The sequence below is a fragment of the Oncorhynchus tshawytscha genome, linkage group LG14 (genome assembly GCF_018296145.1).
Source record: "Oncorhynchus tshawytscha isolate Ot180627B linkage group LG14, Otsh_v2.0, whole genome shotgun sequence".
Taxonomy (NCBI): domain Eukaryota; kingdom Metazoa; phylum Chordata; class Actinopteri; order Salmoniformes; family Salmonidae; genus Oncorhynchus; species Oncorhynchus tshawytscha.
The window spans coordinates 22,745,686-22,765,878 of NC_056442.1; the positions used below are offsets into that span (position 1 = coordinate 22,745,686).

At 42.9% G+C, this 20,193-nt stretch overlaps 2 protein-coding genes and 1 long non-coding RNA gene across 5 annotated transcripts; 1 reads left to right on the top strand and 2 right to left on the bottom strand.

Annotated features, from left to right (window-relative positions):
- Nucleotides 1-882: 882 nt before the first annotated feature.
- LOC112266775 lies at nucleotides 883-12,897 on the top strand. Its single transcript, XR_002955994.2, has 3 exons — nucleotides 883-926; nucleotides 11,776-11,860; nucleotides 12,761-12,897. It is a non-coding gene; the product is annotated as an uncharacterized LOC112266775 (long non-coding RNA).
- Nucleotides 1,596-9,532, bottom strand: LOC112266774 (potassium channel subfamily K member 6). Of its 2 annotated transcripts, none has more exons than XM_024444561.2 (3): nucleotides 9,302-9,532; nucleotides 4,391-4,786; nucleotides 1,596-2,561 (listed from the first exon to the last, which is right to left on the bottom strand). In XM_024444561.2, the coding sequence occupies exons 1-3, from the start codon at nucleotides 9,375-9,377 to the stop codon at nucleotides 2,329-2,331; spliced, it is 705 nt and encodes a 234-aa protein (XP_024300329.1). In that variant the 5' UTR covers nucleotides 9,378-9,532; the 3' UTR covers nucleotides 1,596-2,328. The 2 variants fall into 2 exon arrangements, with proteins under 2 accessions (XP_024300329.1, XP_024300328.1); XM_024444560.2 differs by lacking the exon at nucleotides 9,302-9,532 and adding an exon at nucleotides 8,723-9,278.
- LOC112266773 lies at nucleotides 10,768-18,044 on the bottom strand. 2 transcript variants are annotated; one of them, XM_042297150.1, is made up of 6 exons: nucleotides 17,758-18,044; nucleotides 14,338-16,789; nucleotides 13,034-13,185; nucleotides 12,745-12,869; nucleotides 12,178-12,292; nucleotides 10,768-11,852 (listed from the first exon to the last, which is right to left on the bottom strand). In XM_042297150.1, exons 2-6 carry the CDS (start codon nucleotides 16,541-16,543, stop codon nucleotides 11,727-11,729), a joined length of 2,724 nt encoding a protein of 907 aa, XP_042153084.1. In that variant the 5' UTR covers nucleotides 16,544-16,789; nucleotides 17,758-18,044; the 3' UTR covers nucleotides 10,768-11,726. The 2 variants fall into 2 exon arrangements, with proteins under 2 accessions (XP_042153084.1, XP_024300327.1); XM_024444559.2 differs by having other exon boundaries at nucleotides 17,432-18,044.
- Nucleotides 18,045-20,193: the final 2,149 nt, after the last annotated feature.

The window sequence follows — 20,193 nt, forward strand, 5'->3', positions numbered from 1 at the left end:
CTTGTCCCGAAGCCACTCCTGCGTTGTCTTGGCTGTAGGGTTAGGGTCGTTGTCCTGTTGGAAGGTGAACCTTTGCCCCAGTCTGAGGTGCTGAGCACTCTGAAGCAGGTTTCATCAAGGATCTCTCTATACTTTGCTCTGTTCCTCTTTCCCCTCGATCATGACTAGTCTCCCAGTCCCTGCCACTGAAAAACATCCCCACAGCATGCTGCCACCACCATGCTTCACCGTAGCGATGATATCAGGTTTCCTCCAGACGTGATGCTTGGCATTCAGGCCAAAGAGCTCAATCTTGGTTTCATCAGATAAGAGCATCTTTTTTCTCATGGTCTGAGAGTCCTTTAGGTGCCTTTTGGCAAACTCCAAGCGGGCTGTCATGTGCCTTTTCCTGTGCAGTGGCTTCTATCTGGCCACTCTACCATAAAGGCCTGATTGGTGGAGTGCTGCAGGGATGGTTGTTCTTCTGGAAGGTTCTCCCATCGCCATCCAAGGAAGTCTGGAGCTCTGTCAGAGTGACCATTGGGTTCTTGGTCACCTCCCTGACCAAGGCCCTTCTCACCCAATTGCTCAGTTTTGCCGGGCGGCCAGCTCTAGGAAGAGTCTTGGTGGTTTCAAACTTCTTCCATTTTAGAATGATGGAGGCCACTGTGTTCTTGGGGACCTTCAATGCTGCAGACATTTTTTGGTACCCTTCCCCAGATCTGTGCCGACACAAGCCCGTCTCCGAGCTTTACGGACAATTCCTTCGATCTCATGGCTTGGTTTTTGCTTTGACATGCACTGTCAACTGTGGGACCTTATATAGACAGGTGTGTGCCTTTCCAAATCATGTCCAATCAATTGAATTCACTACAGGTGGACTCCAATCAAGTTGTAGAAACATCAAGGGTGATCAATGGAAACAGGATGCACCCGAGTGAAATAAGGTAATTTAGTTTTTTTATTTGAATACATTTGCACAAATTTCTAAACCGGTTTTCGCTTTGTCATTGTGGGGTATTGTGTGTAGATTCATGAGGAAAGGGGTCTGAATACTTTCCGAATGCCCTGTATGTTCAGGTCATGTGGAGATATTACAGATAACAGTCCCAAACTGTAATGAAAATGCCACGATCTCCCCATTTATGTCTGCTGTGAAATATGAGTTTGGGCCCTCCAACATTAGTCCACTGGTTTAATGAACTGGACAATTACGTTCCCTTAGTAATATCAAATAAGGATTCAGGAATGTGGTGTGTTGTCCACTAATTCTGAAGCATGACACTTGATATACACGAGACGAGTGAATTTAGTTATTACATTGGTTAAAATTATTACATTCATTAAAAAAAGTGACCCACTTCATTTTGTAATAATCAACACAATGTAATAATTACATTATGCGCAAACATTTAGCAATTTATTACATTATCAGCATTTATAACAAATGCAAAAGTTATTACATAAGCAGCCATTACATTATTGGCAGATATTACATTGTCATTTGCTACTACGTACATTGACAAACTTCCTACATGCTAATCCTGAACAATCTGTCACATAGCTTTCACAATGACACTTCCTAACATTGAACAAATGACAACTACACATCAGAACACATATACTTGGTTTTTATTTTCAATCCTTTTGTTCCCTAAATTTGCTATCCTTCAGATGATATCCTTGTCTTTAAAAAAAAAAAAATTAAACACATGACCATGTCACACCACAGGCAAAAACAAAGCCGGGAAAAGCCCACGCTAGTCCTAGGAATATTATCCATCATATGACTCAAGACAAAGTCTCAAGCAATGGCTTTTTCACATAGTTACTAGGGAGGGGCAACAAACTCCTTCAAAAGATGGGCACTATAACGAGTTTGTTTAGTTTTGAAATATCAGATATTTCTGTATGACCTTCTTTGATCAACCCTGACCTAAAAACCACAAAAGGGTACATGAAAATATCAGTATATGATACTTAAATATTTTTTGGTCTGAAACCAAAAAAAAAGCGATAAATAATCAGAATCAGTCCCAACCGGAAGTGTTCTCTGTAGGTTATGGAATAACAACCTTTTCCCTCCTTGACGAACAACCCTCGCCAAGTGTCAACTGGGTGCACTGGTGCAGCTGTAGAGTTTTTGTTTCTCTTTGGTTTAGTTGTGCTGTCGTAGCAGGAAGGTCTGACCTGACCCATGAGTTGCCTCACAGTGGTAAAGATAGTCTTTGGTCCCTATATAGTGTCAGGTTTTAAACTAATCCCTGTGTTGCTGTAAAACAGTGACTGTTGTTTTAACTGTTTGACCTGACTGATGTAAAGGAGAACGGGCCAGAGTGGAGTGAGTCCTTATCGGTTGATGGTGTTATAGGAGGTCTGGGAGGCCGGATCCAGGGGCTTGGCCGAGTCCTCCGCCTCATGCTGGTCCTCGTGGCCGGCCTCGATGATGGGCTCCTTGTCCTCCTCTATATCCTCATCACAGTGGGGGAGCTGGAAGAAAGAAGTCAGGCCATGCAGGTCGGCCATCCGGTGGAAGGCACGCAGGACCAGGTACATCATCATCAGCCCTACAAACAGGTACACTGCAGAGGACAGAGACCACAACATTAATTCAACATCAGCAAGTATACGCTGTGGGAAGAAGCATTATACATGGACACAGTCACTTGTCTCACAAAGCGCAAATTCACCACACTGGTGTGTTCGAGATGTATTCCTGCTGGACAAGAAGAAAACCACAAGGGGGCCGTCTTCAGACTTCTACAACAGGCTTCCTCACGATACAGTTATGCTTATATGCCATATCATGGTTCATTTGTTTCAAAAGTTGTTTCACTGCAGCTCAGTAAGCAGAGTAGACTTATACCTCCCTTGTGACTTAAATTCTGTCATGCCATGTGAGGTATTTTGAGACAGGAAAAGTATATTACGACATGAGCAAAACAACCTATTTTCCCAGTAGTTGAAACTTGAATGAGAATTACACCCACAATTTTAGCAATTGTCTGAGAATGGTGCTGGACCATATGACATAAAAATAAGAAAAAAAGGGTAAAGTGTGATGAACAAGCTTTAAATAAAAGTTCAAATCCAGGTCATGCGACATGATCAACCAAAACACAGGGCCCTAAAACAAGGTTTTGAGACAATGCCACAGAGTACAACAAACACCACTTGGCTCTAAACAGTGAGGTTATTTTGAGAGAGAATTTAAAAAAAGGGTAATTCCAGTAATTGAATTATACCATAACTAAGAGCATAACTCTGACAAATGTCATGAGACAATATGAAATCCTTCCAAGTACAAGTTGGGTAGATGGTATGGTATCCTTGACTCCCTACTGTAACATGCCCTTAAGAGGAGAGCAATTTCACCACACATTGCACTCTTCCCAAAACAAGAAGCCCAATTCAAATTCACCCATCCAGTATACCAACCAAATCACAGACATTGTGGGATACATGGACGGGGCAGTGGAGCGACACTTTAGTTTCCTCCTGAAAACCACAAGGGGGTGTCCTCAGACTTCTACAAATGTACAGTACAAATGTACTCAAACGATAAACCGTACTGCATATTTTCAGTATCAGAATTACATGTCTAGGGTCAGTATCAGAATTACATGTCTAGGTCAATACAGGGATAAGGAGTGCATAAATGTTCTTTCATCGGCTGAACCATGTTAAATCGGGAGACTCATGCAGTCTCAGCATTCTGACTAATATCTCCTGACATTTGGCCCACAAATGTTGGCTCAGGACATTGAGCACAATGAAGGGTGTCCTGTCCTCTCATCTTCAAATTATGAGTATTTCAAATATATCTTACATAAGCACATTTAAAAACTAAAACAAAACAGCATTTACTAGTTCTTAAAATTGCTTCCTTGGACGTTATAGATCCTTTTGACCGGAGTGCACTACTTGAGAGGAGGAGGAGCACTCAGGAAGCGCCAGTTCTCACATCCGAGGTGTGAAAGTTCCTGCGGTTTCACAGAGACACAACACCATTTTCCACCAGAGGGCCTAGCTATCTCAGTGCTGGACAAGATGTCACATTCTGGCTTCCCTAATGTGAGGTGGTGTTGGGGCCGAGCGTCTCCCACTTCACTCAAGTGTCTGCACGCGCTCAAAATTGTCAAGTCCACTTATTTCTATGCACATCCCTCTGTTTAAAACATTGATGCAAACTCCACCCAATCATTCAGTCACTGTTCACACTGTTATTTCCTTGTTTCCTATTCAAAAAGGGGAAAAACAATTCTAACTCGAAATCATGAACACCAATATTTAAGTTGAGTGGGTAATGACTATCACAGAATTTATATGACATTAGTCTGAGCTGTGTCATGAGCCATGTCAGAGTGCCTTGCCCTGTTATCAAATACACTCAGACTAGTTCATGGCTCACCCATCACAGAGATCTTGTACAGCGATCTGAAATTCTGTCCGGGCTTCTCGCCGGGCACGTAGTCGCCCAGGCCGATGGTACACAGCGTGATGAAGCAGAAGTATATGGCGTCCAGGAAGGACCAGGTGTCCTCGATGTAGCTGAACACCACGGCGGGTACCACAAAGAAGCCCAGCACCACCACCAGCAGCAGGATGGCGAAGTGGATGGCAGTGGCGGCGAGAGGTTCCAGGCCGATCTTCTGGCGGCACATGCTGATGGGTCCGTAGGTCACCAGGTGCATGAGCCTCTGGACGCAGGCGGTGAGCACCAGCATGGTGAAGGGCACTCCCAGCAGGGCATAGAAGATGGAGAAGGCTTTGCCTGTGTCTGACAGGGGTGTAGTGTGCCCATATCCTGGGGAGGGTGGAGAGAAAGTATGTGAGAAAAAGCGACAGAGCGCAAGTTTATAGAGCTAAGAAATTATTAGTATCCCATACAAGCAAACACAGTACAATAGCAGATAACATGCTGTTGCCAGAGAGGTTAGTGTACTGTACCATTTAGAAAAATTTTAGTTATGATGGGAACAAGTCGGTTATCATTGAACAAAATGAAAGTCAAAACAATCCACTGTAACTAGGCCACTCAGGAACATTCAATGTTGTCTTGGTAAGCAAATCCCATCTATTTTGACTTGTGTTTTAGATTATTGTCCTGCTGAAAGGTGACTGTACCAGGTTTTGCTCTAAGATTTTGCCTGTGCTTAGCTATTCCGTTTCTTTCTATTTAAAAAAAAAAAAAAACTCCCTCGTTCTTGCAGATGACAAGCATACCCATAACATGATGCAGCCACCACCATGTTTGAATGTATGAAGAGTAGTATAAGTGATGTGTTGTGTTGGATTTGCCCCAAACATAACGCTTCGTATTCAGGGCAAAAAGTTCATTACTTTGCCACATTCTTTGCACTATTACTTTAGTGCCTTATTGCAAACAGGATGCATGTTTTACAATATTTTAATTCTGTAAAGGCGTGCTTCTTTCACTCTTAATTAAGTTAGTATTGTAGAGTAACTACAATGTTGTTGACCCATCCTCAGTTATCTCCTATTACAGTCATTAAACTCTGTTTTAAAATCACCATTGGCCTCATGGTGAAATCCCTGAGCGGTTTCCTTCCTCTCCGGCGTATTGATACACCATCCAAAGTGTAATTCATAACTGCACCATGCTCAAAAGGATATTCAAAGTCTGTTTTTTTACCCATCTACCATTAGGTGTCCTTATTAGTTCTCCTGGCATCCGCCAAACTCAGATTTGTCCGTCAGACTGCCAGATTGTGAAGAGTTATTCATCACTCCAGAGAATGCATTTCCACTGCTCCAGAGTCCAATGGCGGCGAGCTTTACACCACTCCAGCCGAGGCTTGATATTGCGCATCATGATCTTTGGCTTGCGTGCGGCTGCTCGGCCATGGAGACCCATTACATGAAGCTCCCGACCAACAGTCCATTTCGGTGGCTAGTTAGCTGTATGTATGGCTAGCTAGTAAAAGTGACAGCTGAGGTTAACGCTTCACAAGCGAAGGCCAAATCTACAGCCAAACAACGTTTCTTGCCTGACAGACTAGCTAGCTACCTATAGCAAGCAGCTTGGGCCATATGAAATACATCAGTAAAAACAAGACAAAATAACCAGATAGTTAGCTGACTATATACAGCTAAACACTGCAACTATGAGACAGAGAGTAATCATTCCAGCTCCTCCGATGATGATCCCTTGGTTGGTCCAGGCGAGCACATGACAGGATTTGCTAATCTGAGAGCTATACCCCAAATTTCTCAGCATCCAACAAACATATCTGCTGTTGTCTCATTTCTTTCACCTCGACATCGCAGGTCTGAATCCGTATCACCAACCAACATTGATACAGGCTCTTATACAGTGAAAAGTCGTGGACGCATTGGCACCGTCATTTTGAGTAATTAAGTGATTTTTTTTTTCTGTTAAAAGTCTAAATGACAGCATAACCTGTTTCTGGTTGATGACAACAGCCACGCAAATAAGACAACAGGTTGTTAGGAAGTTAATTATGCGATATCGATACAGATATTGTTAGAAAAACAAGGCCGTTTGCAGCCGCTATAGTATTTATTTTTTTAAAGGCAGTTGACGACCGCTATGGGCTCTAAAGGGCTAACCAACAATTTAAGCATTTGCCTTGCATAATCCCCTAGACGCAGTCGCACCGTTAAAAACAAACTAAATTGTCACAAGAAACTAGCTCCCTGGTATACAGAAAATACGAAAGGAAAGGAAATGGCGCGCCACTAAATTGGAAGTCTTCCAACTAGCTAGGAAAGTACCGTGCAATATCGAAAATCCCTCACTGCTGCTCAATCACCCTATTTTTGATACGGTTGAAAAGCTAACTAAAGAGCAGCATTCCTTCCCCAAGTGAGGATTGCCTTCACTTCAGCAGTGATGAATTCATGAACTTCTTAGAGGAAAACATCCTGATCATTAGAAAACAAATTAGACTCCTCTTTGTATTTGCGTATTTCTCCAAAACTCAGTTGTCCTGAGTCTGCACAGAACAGCCAGGACCTCAGATCAATTTAATCCTGTGTCATTTTGACACATTCACAAAAATAGCAATAGCCTCAACCTTATTCCAACTAAACTACTGAAAGAGCTACTTCCTGTGCTTGGCCCTCCTATGTTGAACATAATAAAACGGCTCCCTAGCCTCCAGATGTATACAAAGCTCACTAAAAGTGGCAGTAATAATGCCTCTCCTGAAAAAGCCAAACCTTTAACCCCAAAGAATATATATAAAAAAGTAAAAAATAAATCTGACTTTATCAAATCTCTCATTCCTCTAAATAAAAATTGAAAAATCTGTTGCTCGGCAACTAACTGCCTTCCTGAAGACATAATTCATACGAAACCATCCAGTCTGGTTTTAGAAACCATTATAGTACTGAAACTGCTCTCGTGAAGGTGGTAAATGACCTTCTAATGGCCACAGACCATTAGAAGGCTCTGCGTCTGTCCTTGTGCACCGAGACCTTTATGCTGCTTTTGACACCATTGATCACCACATTCTTTTGGAAAGATTTGAAACCCTAATTGGTCTACATGGACAGGTTCTTGCCTGGTTTAGATCTTATCTGTTGGAATGACATCAGTTTGTCTCTGGATGGTTTGTCCACTGGCAAATCAATGGTAAGTTTGTGTTCCTCAAGGTTCCATTCTATGACCACTACTGTTTTCACTACACACACACCACACACAGAGAGTATATCAAGCAGTAGGAACACCTTCCTAATATTGAGTTGCACCCCAACCCCTTGCCCTCAGAACAGCCTCAATCTGTCAGAAATGGACTCTACAAGGTGTAAAAAGTGTTTCACAGGGATGCTGGCCCATGTTGACTCCAATGCTTCCCACAGTTGTGTCAAATTGGCTGGATGTCCTTTGGGTGGTGGACCATTCCATTCTTGATACACAGGAAAACTTGAGTGCGAAAAATCCAGCAGCGTTGCAGTTCTTGACACAAACCCGTGCGCCTAGCACCTACTACCATACCCAGTTCAAAGGCACTTAAATCTGAACTCATAATGAGAGGCTGCAGTTGCTCATGGGTCTGCTTACTAACATTCTTTATTTTAGAGTTAATTTCCTGCAATTATACACATTTAGTCATTGCATGAAGCTAAATGTTTGCAGTTTTTAATGATATCTGAGTGAGAATAACTTAAAAAACCAATGGGGGACCTCGCTAGGTAATTCAACCATGATAACAATATTAGATAGCTGGCCGCTAAACTAGGTTAGGAATCTAAAAAAAATGTTAGCTGACATGTGCTAATTGACTGACTATCAGTGATTGACAGAGTAAAACTCCTGATTTCGAAATTGCACCTTGTGTAGTCAGTCTACTAATCTAGATTGCAACGGTAAATTGAGACCCTAAATTGAGTAAATTGAGACGGTAAATTGAGACCCTGAGTCAGTGGAAATGGATCTGAGGGCTTTCAAAAGGAGGACCACCAGTTACCCATCCCTGCTTTAACGCCTTTAAAGCACTGATACTGGGGCATTTACCTGAAAAATCACATGGGCCCATTGATGCGTGGCATGTTTTGGTCACGGAGTACAAAAAAAAATGCCCAGCTACAATTGTAATCTGTAACCAATCTGTAATCTGTATCTTGCAATATTAGCACTTCAATTGTTTAGAAATGTCTATATGGATTCGTCTTACACAAACCAGCCGAAACAAAACGAAAACGATGTAGGCCTAACAAAGACAAGTGACGTTAACGTTATAGGCTATTTACTTACCGACTGTCGTTACTAAAGTGTTTGCGAAGAACAAAGAGGATGCCAAGTCCCAATTAGAACTCGCAGAAGAATTCGGAAGGATAGAAATCCCATACTTATTGGCTTGTAAAACTCCCTCCAAAAAGTGTTCAAGTGATGTTGCATTGACGCAACTTTGGTTGAGAAACTCTTCTTTCAGGACTTGTATATCTCTTTTAAGTTTGTCCTCCACCGGCCGTTCGATGGTGGAGAAAACGAACGCGCCAAACAACAGATAAGCAACATAGAACAGTATAAAACCTGTAAGCAGTATCCAAGATTTGTACCACGAAGACATTTCCTCTATATTTCTGCTTTCAATGTCATCCGCCAAACTGTGACTTTGTAGCCTACTTCCCTGTCTCCGTCTGCTCAAGTTTAAAGCGTCGGCAGTCCTCCAACCCACTGTTACAATTTTGACAAGGATGTGTTCAAACGCCTAGAACTCTGCAAATAAACATGTTGAGAATACACTGCTCCCTACTGTTCCTCATGATAACAGCATGTTCGTAGTCTTTTACGTTCTATTTCTATCTGCAATCATGTGGATGTTTCAATCACCTGAATAAACCCCAGAAAATAGTCCAAGAGCTGAACCAGAAACAGTTAGGTGAGCTACAACACATTTCCTTTTCATTGCCCTTTCCTCTTTGGTGTTTACAAGACTGGATAAGGAAAATATAGGGGAAAGGCTCAAACAATCCCTAGGTGAAACTATAGACTAAATGATCCAGTCAGTCTCAGATCTGTGACCACCAAAGTGAAGACCTATGGGGCGGGCCAAAAAGGAACTAGAGTGTACTGCCTCGCTCTCCTAGTTTCATATGTCCATAATGGCTTCATATAGATGTTATTGCAGACAGAGATTGCTTCGCCTTGAGCTTGTACTTTTACGTAAAACTAATACACGTGATTAGGGGAGCCATCGTATCACATGCTGCAGCTGAAGAAAATAGCAACACCAGGATATGTTTTTCTTCTTGCCAACCATGCACTGAACTATACCAGGGCAATGTGCACAGTGGCGCATTAGTCAAACAAACTGTTGACTTTATTTGATAGCTTGCCAAAAGGTAATCTAAGGCCACTTGCATATTTTCACTTTAGCACAATCAATGCCACAATATCTGGTGAAAATAGATCCTCTGACTCAGCAACTTCCTATTAACCAATTCAGCACGACTAACAGCCCCAGATTACCGCATTTGGTGCCACGGGGCACCTGTTTTTTTTTTTTTAGGAAAACAGCGAACTTCCTGCATTTCAACACAAACAACTGTTTTATAATGCTATTCTACATTTCATCATGAGGCTGAGAGGTACTTTTGCAGTATTAAAGCTATTTACCTGTTTTTCTACATATTGTGCCATGGGAAAAAGAGAAGAATGTGCTGTTTTACAGCTCATCTCGTGCTATTCTTCACATTTTGCCATGAAGCTGAGGGAAAATGGTACAGTTTTAAAGCAAATTTCCTGGAGGTCATGGGCCTCAGGTCACCTGTCCTGCGTGACTGATCGGTGATCCGGCCCTGGCCACAGACCAAAATCTTGTACATGACCTCTTTTTGGGCCCCTTACCTGTCATCATCATACATGAGAGACGTCACAAATTTGCCATTCTGGTAGGGCGCATTCTTGGCCACAAGGTTAGAGGGTAATGAACTGAGAATAGCATTGCTCTGTCAGTTTTCCTCATTAGCAGTCTTAGGTAATGACTTGAAGGCTTTGCACAGTCTTGCCAGTGGTTACAGCTGATTGTGTGCTAATTCAAAGTATGACACTTGTAAGTGTTGATTTGCCGGTGTGGTTGCCTTTTGACCCATGAAACTTTTTTTGTAGCGCCGTAGACCATTCTAATTGACTGACATGTGTAGCCCATAGAGTACTATTTTCTCCCCTTTCTTTTGTTGTTTCCTGTTTTGGTTTATAGTGAGTATTGCATCAAACACCCAAATAAAATGACTGTTTAGGTACTTCAAAAACTATACAGTATATCATAACATTAGCAAAAGCTTTTGAGGATGGAAAACAGTAATCAACGTATCATTTTATTACATCAATTAACAAGTTGACTATGTAGTTTTATCAATTTGGACAACTCAATTCTGCATTTTTCTTGAAGAATACATATTATGTACAAATGACAAACATTCACTACATTTTCTGTAGGCCTACTGATTTGCCCTGGGTTACCCACAAACAACAATCAAGAGAGAAACAAATAGAATCTAAATAGGACTTGACTGCTTTTTGTGATCTAAAACAAACGTGTACTGGTAAAATAACACATTTTCTCTTTGCCAGCACAAAACAACTGTATTCTGACAGCCAGAAACACCCCCAATTTAAAGGATATCATTTCAGAAAACATGGTCATTATTTACTATGATAATAAGAAAAGGAGCTGTGATCCATGTGAGCTCCAATGTTTGCTAAACCTACAGTATATTCTGCTCCAGAGTTGTCACCGGCACGTTTGGGCCAGATCACGTGACGGGAGAGGATAGTGTGTGTTTGTTGTTTGTTGTTTGTGTCCATGTCAGTGTGTGTGTGAGAAAGAGGGTGGGAGTGAACAAAGGGGGGGGTATAGACATCCACTTCTCCGGGCAAACACTAATTACTTTAACATTTCCTATAGTCCATAAGAATAAGATTTATAAGAATGTTAAACATTTGCATGTATTTTAAAAATATCTGTGAGACAAAAATTACAATTAGTGCTTAATTTGATCAAATTTGTCACAGGTATGCATCGGTGATCTAACTCCAGCGAAGGCAAAGCAAAACAGGGCATTGTTAAGGATCACCATATAGTCAGGTGGTCCAGTCGGCCCAAGGAGAGCATCCTCCGAGTTCTGAATCTTGTGAAATGTTTAGTTATTTCTCCCCATGGAGATGAAGACTGTGTCCCATTAGTGGTTTGGCATGGACATGCATGAAAAAGGCTAAATGTGTTGTTGAAGTTCAGGGAAAGTGGACATTTTGGTTATTCCATGATGTTCTTGTTGACATACGATAAACGTCTCTTCCCACAGGCCTGTGCATGCTGACTGGACGAGGGGAGGCCAAGAGAGGGACTGTAGTTGGCTGCTCGGTGCCCAGTCATATTTTCCTGCAGAGGTGAATAAATGACAACTCTTCTAAATTGACATAAACTTTACATCAATTGTACATGAACTGTAGTCAGTTGTTATCTGAGTGCCAGTGCAGAGAACAGTCAAATGATGCATGACCCATTATACATTCTATGATTAGAGGCACTTCAGTTTGGTTTAACATGCTGTAGCATTTGTCATGGTGATAGAGCCTTATGTTAAAAATCTATAATAACATAAGATAAGGCTGTATCATTTCAGCCTCATAATATGAAACAGAGTAGAGGCCTGTTATTACTCTTAACAGCCCATTACACTAGCATTACAGATGTAAATACTCACCGTGTTACACTGGCCCAAATGTAGCGACTGTAGAAGACGTTCACGGGAAACAGCATTTGCCCTCTTATATTTCAAGCCAAACATCTTGTTCAAGTCATGGAACCCATCGAGTAAGCTACAAGACAAACGCAGATATGCAAATTAATGGCAGAAGTAAGCACGACAGTTATGAATAACACCGCAGCCTATTAAATAATTGTGAAACTGAATCTTTCACTAAACCAATACTGATTCAGTGCGTGAAATATTGTCTAATATGCAGCTTATCTCTGGTCATGGGTTCAAACAGTCAAGTAATTGTTCGGTGGTGGTGACATTTCAGGCTATCTCTGGCGCTATCTTGAAGGTCATAATTTCTTCCACTAGATGGCAATATATAACAACTATGTCCAGAATGTTCCTTATCGTTCCAATGTCATGAATTATAAAACTGTCTAGATTATGCTTCTAACTGATTTAAAATCCGAGCTGAAAGGAAATATAAGTAGGATTTTAGGATCAAACTTCCAAATCATTCCCTGAGCTGGATTTGAATAAAATATCATTATGGTTCCTTGACCCACTTACCCATGATCTTCTGCAGAGCTTTCATGATCCAAGACGCCTCTGAGGAGCTGGCTGAGTGTGGGAACAGCATCACGATCATACAGGGGAGTAGACAGAGACGGGAAGGCCTCCACAAACACTTTGTTCTGAAAGATGGAAATAATGAAAAATGAAGAACAAATGTGTATGTATCATTTCCAGTCAGTCCCATGGACCATGTACTCCTGGAGATTACAGGAATATGCAATAAATTGACTCCTTGTCTTTTGTAGTCACTTCGGAGGAAAGATGGAGAGATTTAAAGGCCTACCACATTTTGCGTGGCAGAGAATCTGCCCCTTGTCTCCTCTACAGCATTTGTGGGCCACCACTGTTCTCTTGTGTCTTGCCTTTCTCCCGCTATATCCTTTGGAAAGGCTGTCCAGGCATCCTCTGATTGTTGGAATGAGCTGTCTGTCCAACCTGAGGTCCAATGGGTAGACTCGTTGGTGATGGAATGGTTTTCAAGTGCAGCATGGAAGGCATCAGACATGAATCATTACGACACTAGCTAGATTCTATTGATTCTATATGATCTGTATGCCTTGCACTGAGTCGACCTCAAAGTGCAGGGACCTGGTGTATGCTCCAAATAGGCGGCTATTTTGCATGCTGTCCTCATTCAAATGGCCTGAATGGGCAACAAATAAAAGTTTTTTTTTTTTACCTTCTATAATCTGACAACTATTTTTGTAACTTTGATTTATACACTTGGTTAAATGTCACTGCCATTGCAAGTGCCATTGCTTTAACTGACATATGACATAATCGTGACAACAACAATGATTAGACCTGTGTTATTACCATTAGACACTAATGATGGGGAGTTTTGTCTTTGCATGATGTTTGAGGTTACATGGGGATGGAACGTTGGGATGGATGTCACCCTGCATGGTCTCTCCCAATCACGGCAGAGCTGCCTGCCTGGGTCTCTGTCTCTTTAAACATGGAACCCCATGTCCTGAGGCTCACACGCCTTACATCCCAAAGCAGAGAGCACTAGCACTACCTTCACATGAGTTTGGGAGAGGAGAGGGCCCTCAAGAATCCAGGTCAGACCAGAATGAATAACTGTTTATTTTATTTCAACTTTATTTAACTAGGCAAGTTAGTTAAGAACAAATTCTTATTTACAATGGCGGCCTACCCCAGCCAAACCCGGACGACGCTGGGCCAATTATGCGCCGCCCTATGTGACTCTCAATCACGGCCGGTTGTGACACAGCCTGGAATCAAACCAGGGTCTGTAGTGATGCCTCTGGCACTGAGACGCAGTGCCTTAGACCGCTGTGCCACTCGGGCATTGGGAGCAACGTGTCTACATGCCCTGGCTGCTGCATGGTGCAAACCACAACAAAGAGAGTTACCGATACTGTTCACATCAGAGCACTTGTCTTTGTGGTTTTCAAAAGCCTTTTCATGTTCTGCTGTTTACTGCTGCCTCTGTCACATTTGCATAATCTAACTGGAGGATGTGATAGTCATAAGAAGTTTCTGTTATGTGTGTGTCGTGTCTGGATGTCTTTAAAAAGAGCCCCTGTCACATTTCTGAGGTGCCGTAGGCTGGGGACTTACCAACACTCTCACTTTTCCCAGAAGACACTAGGGGTGATGCAGTGAAGCTGTCGTACCAGGGCAGCTGCTCCTCTGCCTGCATGAAAAGCCCAAAGTCATCCTCCCCCTCTGGCCCCCCATCCAGGAACCCCCTGTTGGAGGCCACCTTGCTCTCGTCCGGGCCCCTCTTCCACTCCTGCTCCCCTGGGCTCCGTAGCAGAGGCACCAGAAACCCACCTCCAGCGTCTGTCTGCCCCCCATTCGGAGCAGGGAGGCCTGTTGCCATGGCTCTTGAGGAGGCCAGATTAGGTGGCGAGTGTGTGACAGAGGTAGCAGGGCCAGCAACAGCAGAGCCTTGTAAACGGGAATTAAACTGCCTAGTCCCTGCCTTCCTCCACCTTACTACGGCCTCTTCAGTTAGGTTAGCTGGTAAATCTGAAAAACACCTCGCTTCCATATTACATGTCTCCTCGCACTCATGTTCCTCCGTTGCCCAGTGAGGCCCTCGCTCAGTTCTCTGGGATATGATGTCTCCCTTTACCAGCCTGGCCTCATCATCTGTGCTCCTGACCTCAGGCAGTATCTCTCCATGCTCCCCACAGAGCTCCCTAATTTCTGGTGCTGTTGACTGGATCCCCTCCTCCCCCTCTATCTCCTCTTCCTCACAGAGGCCATGTACAGATTCTTGTAAACCTTCTTTATCCACTGCCACAGGATCTTTTTCTTCTGGCTGACATTTCTCACAAAGCTTATTGTATTGACTATCTGATTTAGTTTCCTGATTTATCTGACCATAGCCAGTCTCATCAGGAGCAGTAGAAATGCTGCCCTCAACTGGTCTGGGTGGTTGAGTGGAGCAGTCTTTGAGGCAGCTTCTCTCAGAGCAGCAGTGGCTCTCTGAAGTTTGACTATCGATCCACCTGTTGGGCAGCTTCCCCTCAGCTATCTCCCCGGTTCCCCTTAGCCTCTCTGAATCACACTCTGCAGACTTGATATGATCCACAAACCCAATCACAGCACCCACCATGCCATCAAAGTCTTCCACATGACTCATGATACCACTGGCCACATCGTTGCCTCCAGTATGTATGTCTTTGTCCCATAGTTTGTCCTGGAAGTGCTCCTTGTTGAAAGAAGTTTCAGGATGCAGCCCCTCCTGTGCGCGTGGGCTGTCTGGCTTTCCCCGGTCCCTGACGTCACTGCTGCAGTTTTCTGGGTCAGCATTGTCTGGAGGCAGGGAGGAGTCACAGGGCTTTGACCGGGTGAGACCAGTGCCATCCTGCACTTTCCCCTCCTCCTTCTCCTTAATCCCCTCCACACCGCAGCTCGACTGATCCTGCTCACATACAGAGGCAGCTCCCCTCTGACCCCCGCTGCTCCCCTGCCCTCCTCTCCGCCCGTGACACTGGGTGCAGGTCAGGGTCTGAGCGTGACTGCATTTGGGGCTTCTAGTACTCCCTCGGTCTTGTTTTCCACTCAGAGTGTCCTGACCAGCTTTGGGAAACTCTCCTTTGTCCCTGCTTTCCTGGCTCCCTTCCAGGGTATGCTCGCCAGCATTCTCCCTGTTCCGGAGTGTTCTCCCCTGGATGGAAACCACAGGCTTGCAGGATGTTCTCCACCTCTGGGCTGACCTCGATTTGACCTGGTATGACCCCAAGGCCCCTCCCATATCCTGCACCCCCATTTTCCCCACCATGGAGGAGTCCCTGACCCCTCCCACTTTATCCCTCAGCCAGCTGCCCACCAGCGTGGAGGGGGACTGAGGGACCAGACTTTGAGTGCAGGGCCTTGGACTGCCTGTAGAGTAGAGGCACCTTCCACCCTCCGTCTTGAGGAACAGACAGCTTGTCTGAGTCTGACCACCTCCCTCAGAGGCCTTCAACGTGGCCACAGTCACCAGTGCCCCCAGGCCTGTCTGTCTGGGGTTGGAGGCATAGTTGGAGTCCAGCGGTAGCCCCAGACCATAACCCAGCCTGCCCCACTGTCCCACTGGGTAGACATCTGCAGGCCTGGGGCACGTTCCCTGGGACCTGGGGGGAGGTGCTGCCCTCCTGCGGTTCTTGGAGCACGCAGCCCAGGCCCGAAGGCCCTTGACTAAGGGCATGTCCCCAAGCTCCAAGCGTCTGGTGAAGGAAAGATTGCTTTTTTGGCACTTCTGCAGCACCTCCCTGGGGGAGCCAGACATCTCCAGGCATGGGTAGTTGTTGTTATTGTTCTGCTGGATCATTGTTGCAGCCTTCAGATTATTTAAGATAGTATCAAAAAAATACTAGCCAATGTGCAATCTTCAAACGTCTATGTACCTTAACAAGGAGGCTTCAACGCATGAAGAATAGACACTCAAAGTAATGACGCGCTGTGTATTTCTGAGTAATATTCAGTGACAGTGCTGTCAACAGTGTTCTCCATCCAGATACGTAGCTTTTATCAATGGGTGTCAGGCATGTAAACCAATTCAGTCTACCTAAACAACCTAGAGGAGAAACAAACATTGATCAGATATATCATTGAAAACATGATACAACACCTCATTTCATTTTGGAAAGGATGTCACTGTACAAAGACTCTCATAATCAAATAAAGCTACGAATCAATATCTGCTAGAGCCCACGAGAGAGATTGAATGGCTGGCATTGTGTGAGAACCATGTATCGATCCTCTCACACAATCTTAACTACCCACTTTGATTGGTGTTTTGGGGCTCAATCAAATGTTAATTTGTTCGTATTTTATGTGCTCATGTTCATGTAAAATGTGTAGTTATAGTGGACATTATCATGATATATTATGAAGTGGAGGTTCTTGACCAAACAAAAAATGTAATTCATATAGGCCATTGTAAATAGGGTACAGTAGGCTGCTATATGGGTGATGCATGTATGATTAGCCCAGAAACAGTTGTAATAGACTATGCTGCGCAAACGGTCATTCCACATGCATCAATTGTTTCAAAGCCTACCAGTATGAATATTTCATAAGGAAGGTGCCTGTTCAGACAATAAAATGATCATCAGGGTACCCAAAACAGTCACAATATTTTTCGATTTTAAAGGACGCTGTTAAATAGCAATCACAGTTCAATATTGTCATCATCGTCCTTGCTTGCTTCTCTTACCATTTCATACTCAGATTCTCCGAGCAAGACGTTGCCAGACATCTAATTGCTGTTGAATGTTGTCTGCTTGACGTTAACCTTCATTTCATAATTGTCGTATTTGACTCGCGTCTGTCTGTAGGATCATTTTATGCGTCTCCCACGAACACGACACCATGAGCATCGACCGACGAGGGTTTATTTAGGCTACTATACATACATTTAAAGGTGGAAAAGGTCCCCTATACCTGCATCGAAGTCAAAAGGCTGCTTTAAAAATAAAATCATATTTTTCTGTAAGTCTCTTTGCTCATCTTATTCGAGCCAGTCAGCAGACGCATCCTTACCGCAGTAGCCTACAGTGCGTGCACCCAGCAACGAGAATGTCGGCGGCAAGCTACTTGCATCCCACTCACACGTAGCCTACGCAGCATCGCATCATCACTGTAGCCCACTCTTGAGGTATTCCGCGTCTCGTTCTAGTCGGAACTAATGCAGTATCATGAATAACTACAACCAGTTCGAGCAAGTCGCAAACTCGGAAATGTTCAACCAGTTAGCAAGTCGAAATGTCCGAGTTTCCTTGTTACGACTAGCACATGAACGCGGCATAACATCGAGTAGACACAATAGCGACACGTGATGATGGTTACGATTCCAGCCTAGGCTAGACTTGAATATAATTGTACATAAGCACGTGATATTGCATTAGGATGTATGCCTATGCACTAATAACTAATGTAAGCCCTGGAAATAGTGTGATTGTGGAGCATGCTTGTTATGGCACATAATATTCACTGGTGTAAAGTACTAAAGTAAAAATACTTTCAACTATTACTTAAGTAGTTTTTGGGGGGTGTATGTACTTTAATATTTATATTTTTTGACAACTTTTACTTTGACTTCTACTTCACAACATTCCTAAAGAAAATAATGTACTTTTTACTCCATACACTTTCCCTGACACGCAAAAGTACTTGCTACATTTTGAATGCTTAGCAGGACAGAAAAATGGTCAAATTCACACACTTATCAAGAGACCATCCCTGGTCTACCCTACTGCCTCTGATCTGACAGACTCAAATGCTTCATTTGTAAATTATGTCTGAGTGTTGGTGTGTGCCCCTGGCTATCCGTAAATAAAATAAAAACAAGAAAAGTGTACTGTCTGGTTTGCTTAATATAAGCATTTTGAAATTATTTATACTTTTACTTTTGATACTAATGTATATTTTTGCAATTACATTTACTTTTGATACTTAAGTAAATTTAAAACCAAATACTTAGACTTTTACTCAAGTAGTATTTTACTGGGTGACTTTGCTTTTGCTTGAGTCATTTTCTACTAAGGTATCTTAACTTTTACTCACGTATGACAATTGGGTACTTTTTCCACCACTGATGATATTAATTTAGGCCTAATATACAACACAAAACAGGGATTTGAAAATTATGTTTTGGGATAAGTAGGCCACTGAGTGTAAAAAGCATTATGACAGACTAACCAGATGAATCCAGGTGAAAGCTATGATCCCTTATTGATGTCACTTGTTAAATCAACTTAAATCAGAGTAGCTGAAGGGCAGGAGACAGGTTAAAGAAGGATTTTTGAGACATGGATTGTGTATGTGTGTGTTATGAATTTTATGAATAATGACTAAATGATGTATACATTTAACGTAGAACTATAACTAACAGAATTCTACCCTGTCTCTGTATAATGATAAATAATGTTTGTCCATAAGAAAGCGGGACTGTTAGCAGGCAAGGAACTGTGGCAGACAACTTGTGACCACTGTGAAACTGATAACAGGGAAGGAAGTCTCCCCACCTAGGGAGGGGAGAAACCTTGGGCTTGCAGTAGATTGTGTAACATGTTGTAGGATGTGATAAGCAATGTATGAAGACTTGTAAACTATATTGTCATTGTCTTAGAGGAGGAGGGACAGTTATGACGGAATGAGAGGTATATAAACCAATCTACATGTAAGGATGGTCAGCGCTCTCGTAAATAAACGTTGCTGACTATTGTAGACTGGCCTCTGTCTGTTTCATTTCAACAAGAACCTTAAAATTCTTGGTAACAGACCGAGTAGTTTAATTGAAGTTCAGTTTATAAACATTGAGAACATAATTTTCTTAACAGTGTGTCATTCAGAGGATGAATGGGCAAGACAAAATATTTAAGTGCCTTTGATGTGGGATATGGTAGTAGGTTAGGTTAGAGTCTTATTCTAAAATGTATTAAATTGTTTTTTCCCCTCATCAACTACACACAATAACCCACAATGACAAAGCAAAAAGTGTTTTTAGAAATGTTTGTTCATTTATTTTATTTTATTTTTAAATGAAATATCACGTTTATATAAGTATTCAGACCCTTTACTCAGTACTTTGTTGAAACACCTTTGGCAGCGATAACAGCCTCGAGACTTCTTGGGTATGACGCTACAAGCTTGGCACACCTGTATTTGGGAAGTTTCTTCCATTCTTCTATGCAGATCCTCTCAAGCTCTGTCAGGTTGGATGGGGAGCGTTGCTACACAGCTATTTTCAGTTCTCTTCAGAGATTTTAGATTGGGTTCAAGTCCAGGCTCTTGCTAGGCCACTCAAGGACATTCAGAGACTTGTCCCAAAACCACTCCCGCGTTATATTGGCTGTGTGCTTAGGGTCGTTGTCCTGTTGGAAGGTGAACATTTGCCCCAGTCTGAGGTCCTGAGCGCTCTGGAGCAGGTTTCCATCAAGGATCTCTCTGTACTTTGCTCGATTCATCTTTCACTCG